The 25401-nt window shown below is 42.1% G+C and overlaps 3 protein-coding genes across 3 annotated transcripts; 1 reads left to right on the top strand and 2 right to left on the bottom strand.

Annotated features, from left to right (window-relative positions):
- Positions 1 to 242: 242 nt before the first annotated feature.
- Positions 243 to 5690, bottom strand: si:ch211-136m16.8. Its single transcript, XM_041029350.1, has 6 exons — positions 5379 to 5690; positions 1216 to 4890; positions 918 to 1113; positions 733 to 812; positions 551 to 642; positions 243 to 458 (listed from the first exon to the last, which is right to left on the bottom strand). The coding sequence occupies exons 1-6, from the start codon at positions 5430 to 5432 to the stop codon at positions 398 to 400; spliced, it is 4158 nt and encodes a 1385-aa protein (XP_040885284.1). The 5' UTR covers positions 5433 to 5690; the 3' UTR covers positions 243 to 397.
- A 10048-nt stretch (positions 5691 to 15738) lies between these two features.
- Positions 15739 to 20992, top strand: zgc:123217 (uncharacterized protein LOC641414 homolog). Its single transcript, XM_041029497.1, has 6 exons — positions 15739 to 15883; positions 17126 to 17140; positions 17369 to 17537; positions 18600 to 18868; positions 19223 to 19371; positions 20063 to 20992. The coding sequence occupies exons 1-6, from the start codon at positions 15829 to 15831 to the stop codon at positions 20387 to 20389; spliced, it is 984 nt and encodes a 327-aa protein (XP_040885431.1). The 5' UTR covers positions 15739 to 15828; the 3' UTR covers positions 20390 to 20992.
- On the bottom strand, positions 20805 to 25142 carry aldoab (aldolase a, fructose-bisphosphate, b). The gene is made up of 7 exons (XM_041029496.1): positions 24992 to 25142; positions 23639 to 23757; positions 23048 to 23314; positions 22787 to 22947; positions 21783 to 22041; positions 21450 to 21649; positions 20805 to 21268 (listed from the first exon to the last, which is right to left on the bottom strand). The coding sequence occupies exons 2-7, from the start codon at positions 23748 to 23750 to the stop codon at positions 21176 to 21178; spliced, it is 1092 nt and encodes a 363-aa protein (XP_040885430.1). The 5' UTR covers positions 23751 to 23757; positions 24992 to 25142; the 3' UTR covers positions 20805 to 21175.
- Between the last annotated feature and the right edge of the window lie 259 nt (positions 25143 to 25401).

Here is a 25401-nt window from a genome sequence, read left to right as displayed (position 1 = left end):
TTTACGCTCATTGGACAATTCCAACCAATCACAACTAAAGGCTTCTTCTTCCTCGTCATGTGTTTATGAGTGCGTTGTGTCCACACGAAGGGGCAACACTGCCATCTACAGTCTTGATGAAAGTAGATTTAAAAATTAAATCACCGTGATTTCTGTTCTCTGTCAAGTCAAATCTCATTAATGAAGCCTAAAATCACAAGCTATAATAATGTGTTAACAAACCAGCGACAATATACATTTTTCAGTTAAGCTTTATTGCAAACCTTAAACACGGAAAAAGTAACTGACACAATCTCATAATCTCAACATCTCATCACTGTATTCAGTTTGATAAATACACCAAAAAACAAAGCCATTATATTCAGATATTCACACAATGCATAACAATTCATGTTTATCACTCTTTTGGGGTTTTCTTCAGTTTGGTCTTCAGCTCAGACATAAGCGGATTTCCAAACCTGGGGAGACATTTGAAAAATAAGAATTAGAAAATGTCTGAACACAAAATGGCTCTTTTGTACTGCAATAAGTTGTTTTTTTTTTTTTTTACCCTGGATGTCTTGGTGGCATCCATTTAGGTTTGTATTGTGCCTCATCTTGTTTGGGTGTGCCACTCTCCTCCTCTGGTTTTGGTTCAGGTTCCTGTCAATATAGTGACATTTTAAGACATTTTAATAATGTATACACCTCAACGTGACAGAAAAAGTGATTTTCAAAGACTATTAATAGTACCTGTGAGAGCGGTTCTGAGCTTTTTTCTTCTCTCACCACATGTTGTGTCTTTTTTAAAACAGGAAAACCTGCTCCAAGCCCTAAAAAATAAACGTGTGACATTATTCACAGATTATGAAAAAAAAAAACCCAAATAAAAAACTCAGGGTAGTGGCTTTCCATATGTGGTACAGTAAGTGACCTACCAGGCAGTTTTATTCCAATGCCCATGCCACCCAAAGGCACACCTGCAGGGACCTTGACTGGCAGATGTGAGGAGGGTGTGGGATCCAGTGAGGGCATATGTAGCAGGGAGCGGGGATCTTTGGGTGGCCTCACTCGAGGGTTTTTAACAGCAATTCTTGACCTTTGTGCAGTGAAGTTCAGTGCAGATGAGTCCACCTGCAATGACAAAAACAGCTGAACTCACACCATCACTGTAGGTTATGAATACTAATTTAAAAAGACATTTTATGGTTAAATGTGTTATTTTGACAACAATACCTCACTCTGATCTTCAAAAGTTGTCACTGGCTGTTCTGCCACTTGAGCCCTGTTTAGCTCAGGTAATGATTCATCAGTATCTTCTGTCCACTCGGGCTGTGGTTTGTCCAGTGAGGGCCACTGCAATGATTTCTCAGATTCGACAAAGGTGTTGTCTTGTGATTCTGGCAACATCACTTCCTCATGCAGCAAAGCCTCTGAGCCACGTCCAGCTTGTCCTAATTCAGCTTGTTTGATTTCATCTGGAAAGTCAGACGCAGTTACCTCAAGAGGCACATCTTCAACTTTAGTTTTCTCATCTTTGAAAACAGGTCTCATTTTTGCCAGACTCTCAACATCTGCCTCTTCAGTGTTTTTCCATTCAGTACACCTTGGGTCTGTTGCATCAGCATCAGTCTCTTTCTGTGATCCAGTTTCAGTCTCTGCTGATTCAGCTCGTTCTTCGTCTGTTTTTTCTTGTGATTTTTCCAATTCCTGATTGAGATGTTCAGCCTCTGATGATATCACTCCTGATTCAGGGTAAAATCCTGTCTCAGTGACTGATTCCTCTCCTGTCAGACTTGATTGCCCCATGTCCACTGTTTCCTCCATCAGTATATCCTGAGATTCAGAGTAAGGTTGTTGTGTAGACAATTCAGAGACATCTGTTGATTCTGTTGTACTAGTCAACATGTCATGGATGTCCTGAAATGACCCACTGCTATTTGATTTGAGTAGCTGGATTTCACTGTGGTCTGTGTCCCATTCACTGACAGACTGGTCCAAAAATCCAGACTCTGCTGTTGATGAAGACATTTCTACGTCACTCACTAATCCACATTCTCCTGCATTTGACTCCACAAGTTGCTCTTTCTCCTTCTCTGACTGCACTAATGGCAGTTCATCTTGTTCCTCACTCGATGGCTCTGTTTTGGTGTCCATTTGTTGTCCAGGTTCAGGCCCTTCTTCTTCTTGTTCCATGCCATTCGTGTCCTTCGACAATGCCGTCTGTATCCACAAGTCAAGGATTTCTTCATCAATCAAGTCTTGACATCCACTGACTGAGCTATTTGGTTCTTCAGCACAACTCCCCTCTGATTCTGTCACATGCTTTGCCTCTATCTCCTCTGTTATCAAAGCCAAATCTTTTGGTTTGGTCTCTGTTGTCATTAATTCATCTGCTGCTTCAGTGTCTATTAACATCTCATTGCTTACCTCAAATGCTTTAACTGATAGCTGATTGGTTGTCTCCAGTGACTCATCTGGTCTTGATAATTCAGATTCTGTAAACATAATGTTTTCGTTGTTTTTTGCTGCCAGTGCCGCTACCTCCAAATTTAAAACTTCCCTCTCTTTTTTGTTCTGCATTTCATCTTCTACTGCCTCCACATCAATCTCATAACCAGTTTCTTCAACATCGATCTCTGCATCTTGCATTGCTACAGTAGTATCTTCAAGTAATTTCAGCTCAGTCACAGCCTCAAGGATTTTAAATTTTTCTTCAGCGAATCCGACCAGCGATTCTTCAGCTGCCACGGCTCCCGTTGTCTCACAGCCATCTCCAGCAACATCTTTGGAGTCGCTTAACCCTTCACACATTTCAAATTCAATCAACAGCTCTTCAGTCCCACCTTGAAGCTCTTTTGTTGTCTCTTCTATCACACCATCGTGTGTCTCAAATTCCTTTTCTGACTGTTCGATCTTTGTCTTCATTGAGCTGTCTAATAATTTTCCGTCTTCTTCCTCAAACAAGTGTCCTGATTCTTCAACTACTGGTTCAACAAGCAACTTCTCTGTTTCCTGCAGCAATCCGGGATCTGTAAGGTGCAGTATTCCAGTCGGCTCCTTAATATCTTCTGTGCTTTCTTGTTCCTCTTCCATACGCACCCTCACCAGTAAAGAGTCACCTTCAGTGCGACCGTTTTGAAGGCTCTCCAACTCGTTGCTCTCCACCTCTTCTGGTAATTTGTTGGCCTGGATTTCCTTCAAATTTCCTTCTTCCAGGAACCTCTGTGTTGTATTTTCATCTGGCCCAGGCTCATTGTTGTATTCAGGAACTCCCTCTTGTGTTTCCTCACATGTTGCAGAATTTAGCTCCCGCGACACAACAACCTGGCCTTCGCATGGTACCAGAGGAATATTTTTAAACTCTCCGCTTATTTCCTGTCCAGTCTCGCCTTCAGGTTTTGCTGTAATTGAGGTGGTTGTACATGCTGCTTCTATGTAACCATCTTTGTAGTGATCCTCCTCAAAGGAGAGCCTCTCCTCTTCTACTTGATCTTTATCAAAAAATGTCTCATCTACTGAAATGTCTGTTGTTGTCACTTGAGAATTTTCATTGACCACTGTGCCACCAACACCGCTTGTCTGTCTTGTTTTGGTTTGCACTTCATTGTCCTCAGCCACATCCTCTTTTCCTTTATCTGTGAATTCAGTTGCGTACAGCTCAGCTTCAGCATTCTGCACAATGTCTGTTGTGTGTGTATCATGTTCAGTGCCCTGACCGCCTACTGTAACTGTTTTCATGTCTTCTTCCTGCTCTGGCTCTTCATCTAATGCCTGGTTGTCTGCAGTCTCGTTCACATTCTGTTCTCCACTTTGCTCCCTCTCATCCTCCTCTCTTTCAGCCTCAGCTTTCTCACTTTCGCTTTCATGAGACATCACATACTCTTGTCCAACATCCTCTGACACACTGCCACATTTTTTGAAGGTCATTTTCAATTCATCATTCAGTGAAATAAGGCCTGGGTCGTCTCCCTTTACATTGCTGTCATTTTCTGACAGTTCTTCACAGACTAAGAACGGATTTTCAACTTGTTTTGCCCACTCATCATACTTGTTTTCAGTTTCCACGACCAGCTGTAACTTGCCATCACTGTTTTCTACTTCTTCATGCACCACTGCTGTGTCTGCCTCGTCCCTCTGGACTCTCGCCTCTTCTATGTCCACGTTGTGCTCATCTTCTAAACTAAAATCTGTCAACGAGCGCTGTGTTGTCTCAGTGTCTTCTGCCTCCAAACCCTGCTCATTTTCATGGTGCATTTTATCAGCTTCTTCCTTTATTTGGATGTTTCTCGTGGTTTCATCCGTTTCTTGGTCATCATCCGGTGTTATTTCCCCCTGAGTTTCCTCCTTAGCATCAGCCTTTCTTCCCCTTCCCTCTATGTCTTCAATCACTTCATCGCCTGTACGATTTAGTGATCCCATCTTTGAATGTTCTTCACATTCATAATTATCCGGTGTTTCACCTTGTCTGTGTGTGTACAAGTTCCAATCTCCACTTTCCTCTTCTTTGTCATTTTTTTCTCTTGCACCTTTATCAACGAGCAGCCCTGCATCATCATTACCTGTTTGGCTGAGGTGTTCTTGCCTGATTTCCTCACCTTCCTCAGATGCTTTGCTTTCACTACCTCCACTCGGCTGGCTTTTGTACTGCATGCTTTCTTTCTCAGGGCCTAAGTCAATTTCTGTGGTGCAAAGTTCCCAGGCAACAACTGGCCGAGATGAACTAAGCAGCGAGGCTGTCGCAACACTGTGTTCCTCATCGACATCTCCACCGCTAGTGTCACCCTCTGGGCGACCACTGGCACCAGGCTCGCTCTCAACTGCAGATTGCTGGAAGGAGTTCGGGTCATTGCTGACGGTGTTAGTGGGCTCTGGTCTGAGGAATCTGTTCACAGCGTCGGTTATATAGTACTGAGAAAGATATAGAGAGAAAGAGCTGACTTAGTTTTTTGTTATTTAATTAACCAGCATCTGTTCTATGCATGTTCTCATCAACTGTTTTTGTTGTTTGGGACAAGCCCCTCATTTCCAGTCAAGGAAAATGTAATGGCTACATCTTACTGTACACGGCTATACAATAGCCAGCTTTGTAGCAACAATTTGGGAGGGCCCTTTCCTGTTTCAGAATGACAATGCAATGTTGCATATATGGCTCCAACCTGCTTTATACCTTTATAGCCCCCCCCACCCAAACACACAGACACGCAGGCACACATACACATACACAAACACACGGGGGAGGGGGGGGGGGGGGGGGGTAGAGCGAGAGACATCAATATAGCAGTCCGTGTGAGAGACAGAGGTAGAGAGACAGAGAGAGAGAGAGAGAGGTGACTTTGCATCCACATTTCTCTGCTTCAGACGCCATTAGATTCTTGATTTCAAATGCAGCAGCTCACCCAAACTGTCCAGAAAGTCCTCTCCACCCTGGAAATGGGACTGTCTTGGTCCATCTTCAAACTTCCTCCTCGCTGTCTCTCTGACCATCTGACTTAATTATCCTCTGGGTGTGACCGTATTGAAAAAAAAAAACAAAAACAAACAGGCGTACACACAATCACACCCGCCCGTCAACGTAATTTTTCTAAACTGGAAACTTTACATTAAGCTGCATCCAAAAGCGACCAGGTTTTAACATCCTCAGTCACGGCTCAGTTCCTCATACTGACATATGTCCGGTGAATCATAATGAGGAAGAGGATGATTAACGCAGCTGAGTCGCCAGCGCATCAAGCCTACGCGTTGCAGAGTTTGCGGATGTGAGCAGAGGTCCGGCCACAGAAAAGATGAGGTGTTGTGACACAGTGTTTTAAAAGTGTCTGCTCACCCACAGCAGGGGCTAAATGAGAACACGAAGAGCTCCTGTCTGAGAACATTTCTTCATGACTGACTTTGCGACGTTGTGCGACTTTCATTAGGGCCACTTAACCTAAAAATACACAAAAAAGGCTTTTAACCCCTGCTGACATCCCTCAGCTCCACCTTTTTATTTTAGTTTAACGTTAACAATTATGAGATTCATCTTACAGAGTGTTTAGATTTGTTAAAAAAAAGAAAGGTTTTATTTGGCTGATAATTTTCATTAAAATGTTATAGGTTGTTTATCTTGCACAAAACTATTCAGTAAACACAAAGTGAGTGGGTGTTTGTGGTTTTTGTTGGTCATGCAGCCCACACTATGAACTTTGCACAACATGTACCGTGTGTGACACAGTAAATGTAAAAAACAAAAATGTGAGCAAGGTGCATGAACGTTGATGGAGTTTTATAGAACACAAAATACTCAATATATCTGAGAGGAGGAAGTTCCAAATTAAACAGCATCTTATTTACCTAGTTCAACCACGCAGCACCTCCTCTGCTCAGCACAGTGAAGTGTCCTTCCTGTGGTCAGAGAATAGGAAAAAAAAAATGCAGAACTATATTTCGAAATGAGAACTTATTTCAGAAGCAGTGGTTGACCAACAACAGATACCTGTTTCTCACCGAACGTTAAACAGAAGAGAAACACAGTAAACGCTGCCCGTCGACTCAAAGAAACATGTCTCCAGAACAGGTGAATTAGATTTTATTTTCCAACTGAGATTTAGAAAAAAAAAATTCCACACAACTTGATTATTCTTGTAAAAATCCCTTGTACAAAAATATGAATATTTGTAAAAATCATGAAGTTGGAAGAAAAAAAGGTAATGGATGACAGAACATAATAAATAAAGACCAAAAATGAAGCAAAGGAACATTTGTTGATCACATCAGAGACAGTTCTAAAAACATGACTTCTACTTTATATTTACTATAGAGATATAAAGTATATTAGACATATTGTATGGGATATATGAAATAGAAAGGTACTCTTCAGACATCAGGGAATTTCCTCACTGGGCTCTGAAAGAGAGGACACAAGATCAAACTGAAGAACTAAACATGAGCAAATTTCCTGTTGAGAGGAATATTTACTTTTGTCTTGTGCAACAAAATGACAGTTGCTGAACTGGAAATCTCTCACTAGCTCTCAGTTTCCTGCTGTATTTATTTACCACTTCAAAACTTAATCTCTCTAACTCAAGTGGTTTGCAGTGTCTTACCAGTCCAGGTCCGATAAACAGGAAGCTTGAGCGCAGGGTGTTTGATCTCCACGCAGACTCTCAAACGTGCCTTCTCATTTTCTCTGGCACCCTTCCTCAAGTTGACTCTGTTGATGTGCAGCACGCCCGGGTCTTCCTCGCTTTCTTTGTCACTGTCTTCGTCCACCTCCGACTTTGTTTCCTCATCCCTTTCAATGTTGTTATTCTCTCCATCCACTTTTTCATCAATGTATTCTATACCTTCGGTGTCAGGGTCTGTAACAGCAGCTTTTGTTTCTGTAAAGTAACATGAGCAAAAAGTTAAGACAGCACATTAATGTGTGCAGTGAGGCTTTCTGCAAATCATACTCCTCTTTCAAGGTACATCAGGAGTGCACCACCAAATAATTAGTAAAAAACATACTTCAGAAGAAAGAGCAAAGTCTGTAGAGAGTATGAGCTGAAAGGATGTTTTAGCTCTCATACGACTGTCAAGTCAAGTTTGCACAGTTTCAAGGAGTCTGCTGGAAGAAGTTCTGAGTGAAATGAATTCTCCACCCTCTCCATATTTTATATGAGTACTCCGCTGATTTAGTATTACCCTTTGATAAAAATCTGTACAGGATTCCCATTAAAATTTTAACAGCAATTCTTTATCATCAGCAAATCATTGCTTTATCTTAAAAAAAAAAGATTTATGTTCAAAGTAAGTACTTATTGCATGTCCATTTTTCTGTTTCTCCAGCTGTTTGTTTGTCTGGCTCGGCAGGCTTGTGGACCTCTCCAGGGCGCACACGCTTTTCAGCTCCCTCTGGCCGTCATCTCCTATCTCCTCTGTTTCACTGGACACCAACGGGGAGAGAGTGGATCCCCCCGCTGCCCAGAGCAATTTGACCTTAGGGTGACCTCCCTTCAGGAGGACAGAGAACACGCCAACTCCTTCGCTGCTCCAACAGACAGAGATCGATGGAGGAATGGAGGGAGCAACTAAGGGAAGACAAACATGAAGAGTAAGACATGGTATAAAAGCAGGTGAATTTGTGTATTTTTTTCTACAAGTTCAGATACTATGTGAATATCCTCCATATTATAATGATAACAGCCAAAATGCCAAACTGTTGATTGTAAAAAATGTAAAAACACTTATAATGATTCATACCAATGTCAACATTTCTCCAGTGTCTCTCAATAGGCTCCTGTAGGGAACAGTGCTCGACTCTACAAACAATCCCTCCTCTTCTCTCCTTCTTCTCCTGATTTGTTGCCCTTCTTCTCAGAGTGGCCGTGGCCCTGTAGATTCTGGGATGAGTCTGTACAGGGCCCCACACCTCTCCTCCCTCGATCACCTCCTCCTCTCTGTCGTCTTGCTCTCCCTCTCTGAGCTTCAGCCAAGTGACTGATATGTTCGGAGGGTAGAAATCTGTGATTTCACATCCCAAGGTCAAAGTCTGATCCGGGGAAACAGTGGAGCTGACAATTTCGGACACACATGGCCTTTTGATAAAGCCTATTGGGGACAGAGTGCAAAATTAAGCTTTATTTTTTTGAAATGTAACTTTAAATTTGTTGCCTTTTCTTCCCCTGTTTCTTACCTCTGGTTTCACGGGTGACTGGCTGCTTCAGGGCAATGTGGTGGACACTGACCCACACTTTAGTGCCTCCCTTTTCCAGTTCACTCCGTGGCAACTTACACTGGCTGTAGGCTGAAAAGAAGCCCTCAGAATTGGGTCGAGGGGAGGACGAGGCCTGGGAGGCCACAGGGCTCAGCTCGCCCCCCTGACAGAACCAGCGGAAGGTAATGACGTCTGGATGGAAATGTGACGCTCTCACTGTCAGGCTGATGACATCTGGAAGGCAGAAATTTCAGGGATGTAGCCTCAGACAACCAGGCATGTTTTACATCTGCTGAACCTGAACAAGGGGATAAAAATATTTCCTTACCCGAGTCATTTGGTGTCTCTGCCAGCTGGATTTCTGATACTTCAGGGGCAGCTAAGAGAGAAAATATACAAACATTTCTATTACATAAATTGTGAAAATCTTGGAAAAGTGGAGGGAAAAAGGAATGAGAGAAAATCCGCTCTTACACAGAATAGTAAACTTCTCTGACACCCTCTCCACCACGATCTTGTCCTTGCCAATGTAGGACACCTGACACTTAAACACTGCTGCCTTGTGGATTGAAATCTGGGGGATGAAGGTCAGCGCGGAGATCAGCTGCTGAGTGCCACTTCCAGATGAGTGCAGAGGCCCCAGAGTGTGCAGCTTGTAGTAACCCATCTGACCTCTGGAGGGCAGCAGTGGGCCTTTCTCTGATGCTGGTGAGGTGAGAGTTAGACCATAGGGCAAATGGATGGTGGTTAGGGGGTTATAGAGGCAGTTAAAGTTAGCTTTGGAGGTCCCTGTGTGTGTAAGGTTGTAAATTGTTAGCAGAATTAAAGTGTAAAAGAGAAAACATGATGTGTTTTAGGAATAGTGTAAAAGATACTTCATGTGCCCTCATGCACTTACATGAGTCAAGCACAGATATTGTATTTATCAGATAAACATGGCCACCACAGAACATTGCGCTATTTTCCTGTTTGGTTTCTGGACCAATTAGAAGGAGATATGACATGTTAACAAGTGAACTTTCGATTTTCGTGAGTGAACTATTTCGAGTTGAACTGCTATTTTGAGTTTAACTGTTTCTCAAAAGGCAGTGTGGAAACACCCTCTTTTTCGACACTGCCCTAAAGTAATATATAATATTCAAAAACCAAGACATGTTTTTTAAGATGACACCACTCCATCCAATGAAAATCTTCCAGATATCTTCCAGATGTTCCCCCAAAATTCAGCTGGACAATCGAACAATGTCTGAAAGCACAGCACAACATTGTGATCACTGATATCACTGCTAAGTTCGTCTACCTGTGAATGAGGTGTCAGAGATCGGAGTGTCATTGAGGAACCATGCAGTCTGGACTCGGTCCACCCTCCTGCCTTCAATGCACACTGTCACCCTGCCCTTTTGACCTACAATCACGCGTGGAGGGAGGATGATCCCTGATACACTGAGAGACTTCTGTTTCTCTGTGTGAGGAGAGATGAAGAGAATTGATGAGTTGCGGAGAGAAAAGGACAATCATTCCTGATTAAATCCTGATTAAATCTGCAGCTCTGTGTGATTACAGTTTAAGTGAATTCAACATGGTAGTCTGTAGAAGAGTGACTCTGCCTTTGCCATTTAAGCGTGAATTTACTTCAAGACAGGACAGAGGCCTTGATGCAGTTTCAATACTGTGATATTACTTTGATGATTATGGTTTTAAAATAAAACCAAAGATCCAAGGATAAAGATCAGGGATGATTCTGTTTCCTCCAAAAAGCCTTCAGATAAAGTTCTTGAGACACACTAAGGCCACAACCTATGATAAGAGTAGACTAGATAGACTTTACTTCATTTTAAGGGGTCACTGGCTTTCACTGCGCGGCAGGGGCTGACTCACCATCCCTTCTCCTCCAAGAAAAGCCAAAGCAGAGCAGGAAGACCAGCACTATAGAAATACACATCATAGCCACCGATGCTTTGGCTGATTTGGTCAACACCAGAGGCTCATCTGACAGAAAACAGCATGAGAAGAGACACATCAGTAGGAACTCACAATACAATGCAGTGTGCTTTCAAAGGCAGCAGTGACAAAGCATCAAGAACAAGACAAACGAGTTGCAAACATTTGTCAAACAGTTTCTAAAAGTGGCACAACTCTAAATGGTTATTAGGCAGCCACACGCTTTATTTTTGTTCTCAGACTTTGTTCCAAAACAAAATATGATTTCATCAAACCATCATCCAAAGTGAAACATATGGGCTGTGTCAAACTGGTAAAACATTTTACCTTGGGGATCCAGTTTCTCCAGGTTTGCTGAGCCTCTGACTGGGTGCACTACCCCTGGTTGGCTTACTGCACACTCCACCTTCCCACCTTGCCTCCTCTGCTCGGGGCTTAAAGTATAATAGCGTCTGGTTCTGTAGGTACCATCTGGGTTTTGCTCAGTGGTGGGGGGCTCGGGGAGGGTTGTGCCATTTTGAATCCAGGACACGGCCACTTCCTCTGGGTAGAAACTCTCCAGCTCGCAGTAAACGGTGAGAGGAGCACTGTTGGAGCGCGATGGCACCGCAGAAAGTCTAACAGAAGGGAGATCTGACAAAGAAAGTATTGAAATTTTTGGCTTCATCAATGGACTTAATCAGATTAAGAAGATAAATAGATTGTACCATAATGCACTTATTATGGCTCTCCATGACAGAGGAACCATTGGGGTCACTAATTAATATGCAAAGTATATACAAAAGTACAAAGTGACGTGATGTATCACTCACAGGTGATGTTGAGTTGGAAATCCGACTCTTGATGGCTGCCCTTGTGTGACACCTTGCAGCCAAAGGTCACATTCTGGTCCTCACGGGAAGGGTAGAAGGTCAGGTTGCCCACAGCCATGTAGTAACCACTGGGAGTCTGTGTACCTTGAACCTGGTAGGGAGGTTGAATCACTTTCCCATCTCTGGTCCAGGAGAAAGAGACAGGAGGAGGGTAGAAACCCTCTGCATGGCATTTAAACTGGCTCTCTTTCTCTAACACCACCCACTGCTGAGGGATCAAGAGAGTGGGGGAAGCTGAAAAGGGGAGAAGTAGAAGAAACTGATTGATAATACATGATAAAAATGTTAGATTTCAGCTTTGTACCTTGTTTCTTTGAGATTTAAATGAGCACCCAAAGCCCAAATCTCAACAAGTGATCAAAGACATACCGAGGATCCCAAATGTGACATTACTGGAGTGCAGCATTGTGTTGTTGTAGTTGACTGCACATTCATACACCCCCTGCAGGTCGAGACTAGCTCTGAGGATGGTCAGTGAAAAGTCCCCACTGGTGAAATCATTGGTGTCCCAGATGAAGCCTTCCTTTATTTGTGTTGCTGCCTTTCCGAATGAGGCGATGTCAGAGCCGTTACTTGTCCAGCTGGCGCTAATGAGAGACTGGTCTATTTTGTCCCCTTTAACAGAAGCTGGGAACGTCACATTGCAGGGGAGTGTTGCGTTTGCATTTGGGCTGGCCTGGATTTCACTTGGAGACACTGTAAGCAGAGAAAGAAAGTTTTGATGGAGAGGAAATAAAGAGCCTTTACTGAAAAGCCCTCACTGTTAATCCTTATGGCACAAGCAAGATTCATGTGATTGTGCTAACTTTTGGTGAAACATGCTTTTAATATTTGGCTAATAACTGAGTTTGATCTGTAGTTTTAATTGAAACCACAGTCTTGTCAGAGCAAAGGACAGCTAAATGTTTTGCTCAAGTTCAATACATTTTTGTTATAAACTGCTTTTTAAGGTGTTTCATTACATGAGTCAAGCAAACATTCATCTGTAGCTTGCATCGTGTAGCTTGTGAAGCTGTGCCTGTGTTAGCCCGAACTAACAGTCTTTCTCTTACAAATGAAAATTTTAATGCATGAGCAATAAAACACATCCATGAATAATTAAGCCAAGACACAAACACGTGGTGCCGATTTGTATTGAAATTACCACTTGTAGCCACAGGGGTCGCCGTTCAGCAGCAGGTACAAAATCCACCTTTTTGTCTTCTTATTTATTTATTTATTTTTTTAAATTAATGTTATAATAACTGCCATTAGAATAGCAAACAAACAAAGAACAAATAGTATTTGCCCAGTTTGCTTATTTAAAACAACATGTCACAAGTTTAAATCAAGTCAAGGGTTTGAGTTTCATGAAATTTTCCATTTCACATTCTTTCTTTTCATCCCTAACCATGAATCAGTAATCTCAGTGTACCTCATTGAATCAATGCAAATATCAACCCTTTCAGTAAGGTCTGGCCACACAAATGAGCTTAATTAGTAACTAGTACAATAAATACTTGTCGACAGGTATAGAGCCAAGCAGTGGAAAACTTTCTGGTTCTTTACAAGTGTGAAGTGTGCACCTCTTGTTGATGGTGACAAATAGGTTGATCATAGTGGTTTGACAAGAAGGAAATAAATGAGAGCGTAAAATGGCCTGTCCAATGTTCTACTTTTGTGGGTAAGTCTATTTTTACCTATGAAAGTAAAACCAGAAGGCAACACTAATTCACATGTTCAACTACAGTTAGACTGGTTAAAGTTATGTAAAATGCTCAGGCCAGATCAGAACATTTGGGAGAAGATTATTTCAGTTTAGAAGAAAACATGATTGTTGGATTGCTTGAATATATACTTATCAGTTTTTCAATGCTGCTGTGTGTGTGTATATATATATATATTTATATGTGTGTGTGTATATATATATATATATATCTCCACATCATATATTATGATGTGGAACATTTTCTAGAAATAAAATTGAGAATGTATGGTTTTGGCTGAGTCAAATTCCTGATGAATCACAGCATTTCATTACACGGATACACAAATCCTAGAAATCCAGTGTTGTGATAAAGCAGTCCCATTCACTGATTTGCAACATTGCTCGCAGTGGTCGAATAAAACAAGAGATAAAGCTACATCAAAATATAGCAAAATAGCAAACATCTCACTTTGTGTATTGACATATTGCCCAAACCTATAATACTTTATCCATGATGCTTCGATACTTTTAGTGGTCCTGGTATACACTCCTGACAAATTTACCACAAATCGCAAAATAAAGGACAGGTGCATGTCGACATGAACACACCTTTGTACTTTTACACTTATTTTAAATACAAGCTCACAATCCACCATGAGATCCACATAAACTATTTACATTCATTCTATATACTGTAAATGTCTGTTCCAAACCTCTGATTTCAGAGTCCATCTGAGATAGCTCAACAATATTTCCAATTTCACCTGGTCAGCTCAGACTTGTGCAAACCTGGTCATTAGTTGTAAAAACAACGTGGCCTTTGTAACCAGCCAGTCAGTATAATGACACAATACTCACCATGCTTTATGAGAGCCAGGAGGACAACATAGATGAGGACTTTACACCGCATGGCCGGGTTTGTCTTCAGACCAACGTCTTATCATCAGACCCTTTTGCTGTCTTATATAGAGCCACGAGATGACAGTGGGCGGGATTTTCCTGCCAGATGGAATATAAGAAATATTGTCCCTGGGCCTCAGAGGAGTGAAAAGAGGCCCTTGATGTGTGTGTCCTCCTAAATCAGCGAGCCCTAGAGGACCCTAGAGCGAGAGGGAGAGGGAGGAAAAGGAGTTAGATGTGGAGGGACACACAAATGGTGAAACTAGTCACTTAAAATTCACACAGGCCTCTGGCCAAGGTTTTGGGGCTACTTTACATTGGTGCAGTGTTGCCATGAACAAACAGAGAGGGTAATCCCACTGAGGCGAGACTACGACTCTTTTCTATCCGGGGAAAAGTTAGTGTGGTGTTGCATTTAGGACAAAAAAACTGATAAAAAGGGGAATGTCTTTTTTTTTTTCTCTCTGCACAGGCCGTCTGTCTTTTCAGTTCACTCGGGCTATGATCTATCCCTGAAGTTAATTTTTAGCCAGATCAAGCTCTTGATGTTTGAAGGGAAAGAGGTGTTGTCTGTTTCCCCCACCTCTGAATATTCATTAACTTGATTAGCTGTTTCATTTGTTTGAATTTGCACTCTAATTGATCTTAAAACACACCAGCCAGTGAACATGAGTTAACTTCTTGTTTGGAGATCACACAAGTTCTCTATGTCACTGGGCTGAAGTGTTATCTCTGGCAGTTTTCCTTCCTCATATTCCTTCTTGGTTTTTTTTTTTTCTTAAGAAGGAAACAAAAGGGAGACTTGAAAGTAATTAAATGAGGTGCTTAATGTGTTCCATTTCCTCGCGTGGGTTTGGTGCTCTGTGTTCACAAGTGACTCTTTCGGAGTAAGCATCTTGTTTTCTCACCTTTCTTTTTCTGACACTGTTTCCTTTCAACTCATCTCAAATACCGAATCAGAGAAGTAGAGGGATGTGATGGTTTGATGGAGGGCACGGCAGTTAATGGGAAGCTTAAAATACCTCAATAACTGTGAAGATGTTTTTACGGTCTTGACATCAACCATGACATCAGTGTCATATACTGCGTATAAATACAGACAGTACAAGTTACACAAGTTTTTTTTTTTTTTTTTTTGTCTGTCTCTTTCTTGAGGTCAAAAGCAAGATTAAGGAAGTTACTGCTACTGACCAAGCTGGTTACTCCTGTCAAGACAAGGAAATTGGTTTGGAGTCATGAATGATTTTTATGCAACTTTTTGCACGTTTTGTAAAATTTTCATCAGATGAGATAATACAGTCTCCAAGCTGTTTTATTTACTTTACATGTAACAATTCTATAACCCCTACTACTACTACTAATAACAATAATAATACTAGTAGGAGGTGAATGTTCTAGGTCAAATGTTCTTTAAAAATAAGTGAATCGCTGAGGTGGATGCTTGGTATCAATAGCAGCCTGGACAAATAAAAATAATAAATAATAAAATACATATACGTTATCCTTGTGGATAGTATGTATCACAGGGTTTGTTTTTCTCTCTATTAACTCTATTCATCCCACTTTAGCCATGTTCTATTCACATTAGAGTACGTCATACCATGATAAAAGCATTGCTTATGTTTTGTGTTGGTACTGAGACTGCGTGGTATTGAGAAGAACAGGTCTGAATAAGGAGTGGCTACTGTACTTGTAAGCCAACTTACTTGCTTACAGTGAGTCCTGTTCACCACAAGACTCACTGTAAGCAAATAGGTTGGTGACAGTGCAACATGGCTGCTGGGACTATACTGATGCTTGTGATGTATACAGTCCTCACTGGGCAAGGTGAGCTTTTACATTAAGTCAGCAATTTATTACACCTTTACAATCTATTTAAAACCACAAAATTATCTCTTTTAAAGTTTATGTTTAATGTTTGTCAGTAGTGTTGGAGATGTTTTGATTCATCTTCATGGTCATTTTTTTAGGATGTGGCGTGGATATGGATAGTGGTGCCGTGCTGAATTGTATTATATTGTATTATTTTAAACAGAGTATAAACTATTGAAAATACCATGCAGTGAATATAAACTTAAAGATTTCTGTATCAATTCACATTTATTCATCTTTACTTAAACAAATAGGGACACCCCACTTTTGCCACTTTTTTCTTATCTTTTGACAATAATATTTATGACAGTAATGTTTATTCTAATCTATTAAAGATGAAAATTGAATATGCAATATTAAAAAAATAATCCACCAGTAACCTTAAGACAGCATCTTAGCTACAAGAGTATGAGGATGGGATACAAGTTTATTACTTTACTGATCCCTCAAGCTGGGGAAATTTATTCTCTTCCATAAAAAATTTCTTGTGATGCGGCTGTACCTGAGCACCTGTGATTGCACAAAATACTGGTGTGTCACCAACAAAAATGTCACACACAAAAATGTTACACCTGCAAATCTGCACCTGTGACAATGAGTATGAATTTTGGAAGACTTGGCCAGGAAATTCCCGGGAACAGGCCCAGCAGCATTCCTTCTTCTTGGTCAGCACAATGCTCACGCAGTGTCCACAGTGTCACCTGCAAACACACCAGTTCCGCCAACTTCAAAAGCTCAGGCTTTCCAGCTTTGTCACTGTCGAGGGTAAAAGGAAAACTTCTTTGTTTAAATAGTGGAGTTGAACATTAAGAGGACATTGAGACATTTAAGAGTTGAAAAGGACAAAAGCTACACTTAAACACATAACACACCTAAAAGACTGACAAGTATGACTGGAATGGATCTTGTACAGTACGGGCATCAATTTAAAACATTCAGTTAAAATGAGCAGGTAAGTGTTTGAAGTTTCTTTTCCCATCAAGCAGGATGGATGTCCATCTTTCACCTTCAGTTTCTAGTAACTGTACAGTACTGTAAAGTACTAAAACATGCTTCTGTGTTGATTATCGGTTACTCCAATATCAGTCCTCCTATCCGTGGCAACATTTGCCTGGTCTAACAAAATGAAACACACACATAGACACACACTGAGGAATACAGACTTAAGTAACTTTCTCATCTCTCTCTCTCCGATAGGGTCAAAGGCTCAGGGTAAGTGCGGTCCCACGTTTCACACATTCCACACAGCCACATAAATGCTCTCACTGATGTAAAATGCTTAGGGGATGAACTGTATCTACTGTATGAAAGCAATGAACAATGAACTTGAACAACTATGAACCAACACAGCTACAAAGAAGAAACGTTTTTATCTTCATACATGAATCACACTCACTTTCTGGTATTTGCACTGACACACAATTTTCTGCTCTCTGTCAGACTGTGGAGTGGCACCTCTGAACACAAGGATAGTAGGTGGCAAGAATGCCACGGCTGGATCATGGCCCTGGCAGGTCAGCGTACACTACAGACCTTTGAGTTTTCACATCTGTGGAGGGACCCTCATCAGTGACCAGTGGGTACTCACTGCGGCCCACTGCATCGTAACGTAAGACAAACTTGTACTCATTCAACACAAATCACTGAAGTGTTTCTCCATGGTCCTTGTTTCATTCCCCGTGCTTACATTTCTCTCAGCCCTCCTCAGGTTGGTTTAAAACATTTGTACTCAAACAAACCCCATACAGCAGCTATTCTATCTGCACCAAAGGCATATCTCTCCATTAAAAAAAAAAGAAGACAAACTGTAGGTGTGAACCTGCAGGTACCAGACAGTTAATGGACATGAACCCAAATGGACCAAAGTCCAGAAGAAGTGCGCAACAGAGGACCTGTATCTGTTGCCTTATTGTAAATTTGGTATCATTAGTAATAATAGAATAGAATAGGACTCATTAATAATGCTGTGAAAGAGGCTTGTCATCACTTGGCCCCAGATCAGACGAAAGGCTGGATGTAACAACAGCATTTAAACCACAGCTCCGATAGGACTGTGCCGCTAGGGGTTGCAAGGAGAACAGCTGGTGGTTGATTCAAGTGCCTGAACAAATGAGCAGCATTTCACCCCCCCACCCCTTTTTTTTTTAAATTAGTTTTGGCATTCGCCTTTAAGGAAGTGAAATTTAGTGATATACAGTTAGTCTGATTCTAATACAACTTGGAAAGTTACACATGTTGTTGACTTGTATAATAATACATTCCACATTGCCTCAAAAAACAGGATCTTCTTTTTAGCCATCGAAGATCTGCCACTCCACCCAGCCGCCCATCCCACATATAAAACCAGTGTTTTATCACACTCAAAATTATCTTGCACAGCTACGGTCTCAAAATGACTCACTGTGCTGTTACTTCTGTCTCTACATCTCACACTGTCACGCACACCAGGCATAAGCAAGCTCTGTTTCCACTAGCTCTGGTTTGACTGGCAGTTCCACTAAATTCCAGCTCTTCCTCAGATATGAAGTCACTCCCACTGCTTGTCTGACTCACAGAGAATGTAGACACTGATACATGCATCTAATTGACTGACTACTAGATGGATGCAAATCCTCTTGAGATGACACACAGTCTACACTGACCAGTTTAATGAATCTCTTTTTAAATTCAGAAAATCACCTGATGCATGGACCCTCTACTTTGGAAGAGAGACTCAAAGTGGCCCTAATGTTCATGAGGTGAACCGCACTTTGACTCAAGTCATCGTCCATCCTGACTACAACAACACGCTCTTCAACAATGACATTGCCCTGATGAAGCTCAGCAGCCCTGTCACTTTCACTGACTACATCAGGCCTGTCTGCTTGGCAAGTAACTCCAGCCAGTTCTACAACTCCACTCTCTGCTGGGCCACAGGCTGGGGCAGAATTGGAAAGGATGGTGAGTATCCTTTCAGGTTTCTATAGCTGGGAGTAAACATTCCAGACTACATTTCTGTCAGGGTGTTCTTTGTCGCTTAGGTTTTCATTTCTGTGTCAGTCCTATTTTGAGCTATTATTAACTGTCTCCCCTTAAAAGCAGTAGCCCCTAATCTAAATTAAGTTTGTCTTCACAGTCACTTCTCCTTCCAAACTTGCCTTTCTCCATTAGATTTTTGGTATGTCTAGTACAGGATGCACAGTCATATGAACACAGTCATTGATGATGCAGGAACTACTGTATAGATAAGAGAACAAGGACTGACCAGCCATCAGAGTGGAAGATGATGATGATTTCATGCGTTGTCTTCTGCAGAGCCCTTGCCAGCTTCTGAACCACTTCAGGAGGTTGAGATTCCTGTTATTGGGAACAAGCAGTGCAGCTGCAATTACAGACCAGAGCCAGCTGCAAACATCACTGGCAACATGATTTGTGCTGGGCAAGAGAACAAAGGAGCATGTCAGGTTAAAATAATTGCACTGTTGCAAAATCTGAGGTAGCACTATTCACTGTCTGAGTTTTTTTTTCTTACTTGACACACCTGAAACTTTAGATCACACACCAGGAGATCCACTCACATTCAAAACATATAAAAATAAAGTTACTCCAACGAGCAGATGCATGGTGGCAGTTTTTTCAGGCTTTTGGCTTCACTTTAAAACCATCACCAGGAGCAGGCTGAGGTGTCTAGGAAACAATGACAGATGAGTGCCAGGTGTGTCAGCTGATCACTCAGGTACATCAGTTAGGCTGATGATGTCACAGGCCTACACAGCTTGTGAGATTTAACAGCAACAACACAATGCTCGCAACATCATGCAAACAACCTCAGTTCTTTAGAGGCTTTTAAACTATGGTTCAAGAAGGATTCACACGTTGACAGCAAAAGTTTCTTTAAGTAGTACAATGTCCCAGCATATACTTTAATCAGTTATTCAATAACACTGAAACTAATAATCCAGTAAGACTGAAATAACAATAACTGTTTTTATGTAAACCCTAAAGCTTGATGAAACTTCCACCATGCCCCTGATAATATATTTTTACTATTTAAATCTTATTTTCAGGGAGAATGCGCTAGGCTAGGCTACTCCACTCTTATTCTAAACACATTACAAATAGTGTCAATTAACTGGTGTGTTTTGCCTTTTTAAGGGGGACTCTGGTGGACCCTTGCAATGCAAACAGGGCTCAGCGTGGATCCAGGCTGGCATTACGAGTTTTGGAGTACCTTGTGCCCTGGCTGATTTCCCTGAGGTCTATGCCCGAGTGTCTCAGTTCCAGACTTGGATCACAGATCAAGTGGCGGGGGCCAGAGTTAGCTTTGTGACTTTCACCTCTAGTGGCACTGACCAAGACAGCAGCTTTGTGTGTCGTACAAATGCAGCCACGACAGCTCCACAGAACTCCACAGCATCAACCTTTGCAAGTGAGCTTGCATACGTTGCCGTCTTAGGGACAGTGCTCCTGCAGCACATTTGAGCTCTATAGCACTGTGTGTGAGTGTGTATGTATATACAATGCATATACAACTTATTTTATTGTATTTGTCTTTTAAATCATTTTGCAAATTCCCTAAAGTGTCAGACCTTACTCATGTATAACATCATGATGGACGTAGCTGAGTTTGTGAGGTCAGAGGAGTGTCATTACTCACAGACCGTGAGTGGCTATTTATGTTGTGAGTTCCACCACATGACACATGACATTAAAACTAATAATAAAAGAAGGCGTGTTTTGCTCCATTAGTCATAGTGGGTTGAAATAAATGCCTCTTTGAATCAGAAAACACATTATGTAGTAATATTATGTTACTGTGGCTCCAGCTTAACAACGACACTGTACAACTACTGAAAAAGGAAGTAAAGTTTAAAAAACAAAGAAGTAAAGAAACATGTTAGGGTGAATGCTTTATTCCGTGGTACCAGTATAAATTGTATACTGCGTTTGGTGGAATCAGACCAAGGAAAGATTAGCACAAGGTGTGTAAAAAGTGTGGGAATCTTCACCTGAAAAAAGGTGTTTAAAAATAAAAGGTAAGGGAATGGAGGCAGAACAATATTTAGAATCTCCTAGCTACAGCAACAACCCAAAGACAGAAAAAAATTTTTTTTTTCCATCTTTTGCTATCTAAGATGCAGTAAAAGTGTTATTGTTCAATAGAGGAGAGACAGTTTCGGAGGCAGTGTCTAAGAAGACATGGCCTTTTCCGTGGTGATGTAATAATGGTGGGAAGAAGGTGAAAAGGGAAATGGTGAATGTCCATGCTCAATAAGCGTGGTTGGCCACGAACAGTGACTCTCCACCAGCAGCGCTGGCTCCACTGGAAACATATTTACCCTGGCAGGCCTGGTTGTTAGCCTGTAAGAGACAAAAAGGACGGTATTATTGAATGCACGATACAGAATTGAAGTTTGATGCTAACAATCCACACAGTTCTCTAATAAAAAAGTCTGCTGCAGCATCTGTGTAATACATTTCTATGTAACGACAAGCTTTCATACTTTTTTACATTAATATTTTTATTTATGTTCACACATACCAGAGCTCTCTTAACAAACTCCTCCTGGCATGCCTTTCCATTCTCCTTCTTGCCGCCCCAGGCTTTGAGGGCAGAGGCCTGCAGGGCACGGCCGTATGAGAAGGTCAGGGCCCAGGGCCTGTGCAGAGGGCACTGGTTCATGGCATTCAGGTTGACGGAGGCTTCTTCCTCACTCTGGCCACCAGAAAGGAAGGTAATACCTGCACAGGAAGATGATGAGAGTTAGGAAAAAAAAAATCAACATTTTTGGAAAAAGATTTTATAAAAAGTTTGTGTTTGCAAAGTTTGCAGATGTATGTGTCAACAGGAGAATATTTTGTGCATTCAGCTTACCAGGGACTGCAGGGGGCACAGTGCGGCGCAGGGCGGTAACAGTTGCCATGGCAACCTCCTGGTTGCTGTACTTGTGTGAGCAGGAGTGTCCAGCGGTAACCATGTTGGGCTTGAGCAGGGTGCCCTCAAGGTAGACGTGGTGGTCGGACAACGCCTTGTAGACAGCAGCCAGGACCTTCTCGGTGATGTACTGGCAGCGCTTCAGGTCGTGGTCGCCATCAGGGAGAATCTCAGGCTCAACGATGGGGACGATGCCATGCTGAGGAAGGCAGGCACAAAAGTCAAAATGTCTATGTTAACAGCTACATATGGCTGTGAAAGGAACAGGTTGCTTTTCACAGCTGGTACAGATTTTAATGGGGTTTTATTAAATTATTTTGTATAGCTTAAAAGCTACAGCAGAGACTTTATAATTGCAAATGCTATAACTCTACTCCAGAGAATTTTGATCAGAGTTTTATGACTTTTATCTCTTAAGTAACGCTAAGGTAATATGACTTCTGTATTGATAAAAAGAGGCCCAATGGAGTCTTAAGGTGAACTGGTATCATTATTGGCAATATACTGAAACTACTATGCCAGCATCACAGAGAGGAACATGAACTTTCAGGAAAGCAGAAGAGTCGTAATATTTGTTCCACCTAAAGACCCATGCAGGAAGTAAATGACACAATAACATTGAATGCATGTCCATCAAAGCAAAAACTGGCACTGAGGCTGCTGATACCATGACACAGCATGTGTATGAAATAGAATGTGACATAATCTCTGGGACCACTAACAAATCCTTTAATGTGATTTACTAGGTATTTGAATTAACATTTCTGGCTTTCATATAAAAGCTGAAGCAAACACAGTAGCTACACAGACTTTTAAAAGGGCATCTTTTGCTACAAGGACAGATCTACATGCATAGATCCGTCCTTGCCATAAAGCTTGCAAAGTTTCAAAGGAAACTGGTCAAGAGTCCTCACTGATTTCAGCATCTGTCTGTTGTGTCTTACCATCTGGCAGATGCTGGCATAGCGAGCCAGGACATTGGCGTTCTCCAAGATGGCCAGTTTTGAGGGAGTGGTGGGGGTGATCTTCAGCACACAGCGCCACTTGGCAAAGTCAGCACCATCCTTCTTGTACTGGGCGCAACGCTCATACAGACCATCAAGACCTGAGAAAGGGGGAGAGGATACACTGGATAAGTTAGAAAGAGATTCTACAAGCTATGGAAGGCCTTTTTCTTTTTGTGTCCAAATCTGTCCTTTGCTCACCCTGGGTGGTTGTCTCGCCGTTAGTTCCAGCAAGGGGGACGACACCTTTGTCGACTTTGATGCCCACCACCATGCCTCTTTCTTTGAGGTACTGGGGGAAGGGCTTGCCATCATCAGTCTTCTGGTACATGGTCTCATGGAAGAGAATAACGCCACCAATGCAAGGGACGATGCGGTCATCTGCAGTGAAGAGGAGCTGGCGGTACAGCCTCCTGTTCTCCTCAGTGTTCTCAGCATTGATGCTCTGGAAGCGCTTGGCCACGCTGCCTAGACGTTGTAGAGACAGATGGAGACTGAGTGCAGTTGTGAACGGCACTGGTTTGTTTGGGTTTTCATTTGCAGATGTTTGCAGAGAATTTCTTGTTTAGTTCTTCATAAAGTATGTTTAAGCTTGCCCGTCACAACTGTGTTCCTGATTGTTTCACTCAGTTTTTGAATTACTTCCTCATCATGTATATCCATGTCAGCTCTGTTATGTGCTTAACAAACATAATAGGGCTTTCCTTTCAGATAAAGGCCAGCTTTGCTAAATGACTGAATGGTGTTTTTTTAAACTATAAAAAGTAAATACATTTTCTTGGAATTCCTTACCAGTGGACTCATCTGCGGCGAGGATTCCCTTGCCGGGAGCGACGATCCTCTGAGCAATATCGCTGAGCTCCTTCTTCTGCTCAGGAGTGAGGAAGGGGTATGCGTGAGGCATCCTGACTCTGGATAGGAGGAGAAGGAAGACCACAGATATGATTATAAGGAAATGTTTGGGAGAGCTCAGAGAGAAGACAGAGGGTTAAAATTACACAGAGAGCAGAAGTTCAAGAAAGGTTGTGGCTCTTGAGAACGCATAGGAAAAAGCTTGAAGAGAGAAACACAAAACATTTCTGTGACTGTGACAGAAATGGTGAGACTGGCTTTATGTTTTGACATTTGCTTGTCTGTCCTCAGTTGTTGTGCCAATCAAGCCACATGGGTTTTGTGGCAAAGGCCCACGACATTCTCTATGAACTGCTGCCCCGACCATGTGGCAGCAGTTGATGCAGCTTTGACTGCTGCAGTAACATAAGGTCCTTTATGGGCTGGGGTTACACACTATTCCCAAGGCACAATATACAGCAGCTCAAGGGATCCAGTGTCAGAGAGCCCTCCACCCTCCTCTGCCCCATTCCCCTAAGTATCTGGCCATCCTTGATAAATCATGACAGGCATGTGGATGACCTATTCCATTTTCTTGCCTCTTATCCCTGACCTTTCTGTTCCCCTTCACTGCCCCTTCCCACCTCATTCCTCTTCCCTGGTCTTCTATCACACACCTCCTTTACTCACCCCCGCCCTCTCTCCCCTGCCTGTGCCTCCACTATCAATAGGCTGGACTAAATATACACAGTGTACCACTGTAAAGCAATGAAAGTGCCATGGCTCAGCAAGAGGGTATTACGTAAAACAGATTTGCGCAGCTTCACATCCTTCACTGTTTATAAGTCCACTGGAAGATGAGTAACAAGACAACCTGGACAAATTTAGACATTTTTAAATAAGAGCACTGTTTGATTTGAGAGTCACTACTGACCACAATGCAGAAGAAATTTTGAAATTGCATTGCAATTGCACACGTCAGTTAGTGTGTTGTGTAACAGTACTACATTTCAAAACACAAAATAGTGACGGAGAGTTGTCAGGTTGTGGACTACAGTGCAAATGAAGCAGTTCATGAGTAGCCAGTGAATATTGCTATTGGGTGTATCAGAGATATGTAAGAGGAAATAATTCTGTAGGTTAAGTGTCAGGCGCCCAGCTGCCACAGTAACCACAAATGTGCTCAAACAAAGAAACATCACATCTCTAGCATGTGTGAAAGGTTATACACCTCATACTTTATAAGAACAAGATGTTCAACAGGTCGCATAAAATGTCAGTTAAAGCAAAAGTTGTAATTTTCCATTCTTTTACCTTTGAGTTTGGGAGGAGAGCTGAGAGAAGAGAGAGGGAGGGAGAAGATCCGGCCTTCGTCTGCGACACCCCTCCAGCCCACTGGCCCTTGTATTTATCCTCCCATTGTGACCCCTCACATTTCAGCTGCCCAGCTATAAAAAGAACAGGACGCAACCAGAGACGGCTCGTGACATTCAGAGAGACTGGGGCTGGAGTAACACGGTGGTGAGCAGCCAGTGAAAGGGCAAAGAGTGTTTCAGTGAATGGCAGAGAAAGCGACAGAGTGAGGTTATAGTTGCTATAGGGTGGGTGGTATAGGGGAAATACCAGTAGAAATCTTTTACAAAGGTAAAGTACAAACAGGTAGGTAGATGGGTAGAAGATATTACCCAGAAATATTTGATAAAGAAGGGCATTAATAAAGGGCA

Source organism: Toxotes jaculatrix, chromosome 21, assembly GCF_017976425.1.
Source record: "Toxotes jaculatrix isolate fToxJac2 chromosome 21, fToxJac2.pri, whole genome shotgun sequence".
Classification (NCBI taxonomy): Eukaryota; Metazoa; Chordata; class Actinopteri; family Toxotidae; genus Toxotes; species Toxotes jaculatrix.
Note: the sequence above shows the minus strand (reverse complement) of the source record. Positions and strands in the feature narration are given on the sequence as shown.

Coding starts and splice junctions, on each gene's coding strand:
- si:ch211-136m16.8 (XM_041029350.1), bottom strand. CDS start 5,432: ATGGACCAAGACAGTCCCATTTCCAGGGTGGAGAGGACTTTCTGGACA. Junction 1,114..1,215: donor CTTTTGAAGATCAGAGTGAG/GTATTGTTGTCA, acceptor TTGTCATTGCAG/GTGGACTCATCTGCACTGAA. Junction 813..917: donor CATTGGAATAAAACTGCCTG/GTAGGTCACTTA, acceptor TTTATTTTTTAG/GGCTTGGAGCAGGTTTTCCT.
- zgc:123217 (XM_041029497.1), top strand. CDS start 15,829: ATGGCTGCTGGGACTATACTGATGCTTGTGATGTATACAGTCCTCACT. Junction 17,538..18,599: donor GCGGCCCACTGCATCGTAAC/GTAAGACAAACT, acceptor TTTTAAATTCAG/AAAATCACCTGATGCATGGA. Junction 19,372..20,062: donor AGAACAAAGGAGCATGTCAG/GTTAAAATAATT, acceptor TGCCTTTTTAAG/GGGGACTCTGGTGGACCCTT.
- aldoab (XM_041029496.1), bottom strand. CDS start 23,750: ATGCCTCACGCATACCCCTTCCTCACTCCTGAGCAGAAGAAGGAGCTC. Junction 22,042..22,786: donor ATGCCAGCATCTGCCAGATG/GTAAGACACAAC, acceptor TGCCTTCCTCAG/CATGGCATCGTCCCCATCGT. Junction 21,650..21,782: donor TGTGCCCCCTGCAGTCCCTG/GTAAGCTGAATG, acceptor CTTCCTGTGCAG/GTATTACCTTCCTTTCTGGT.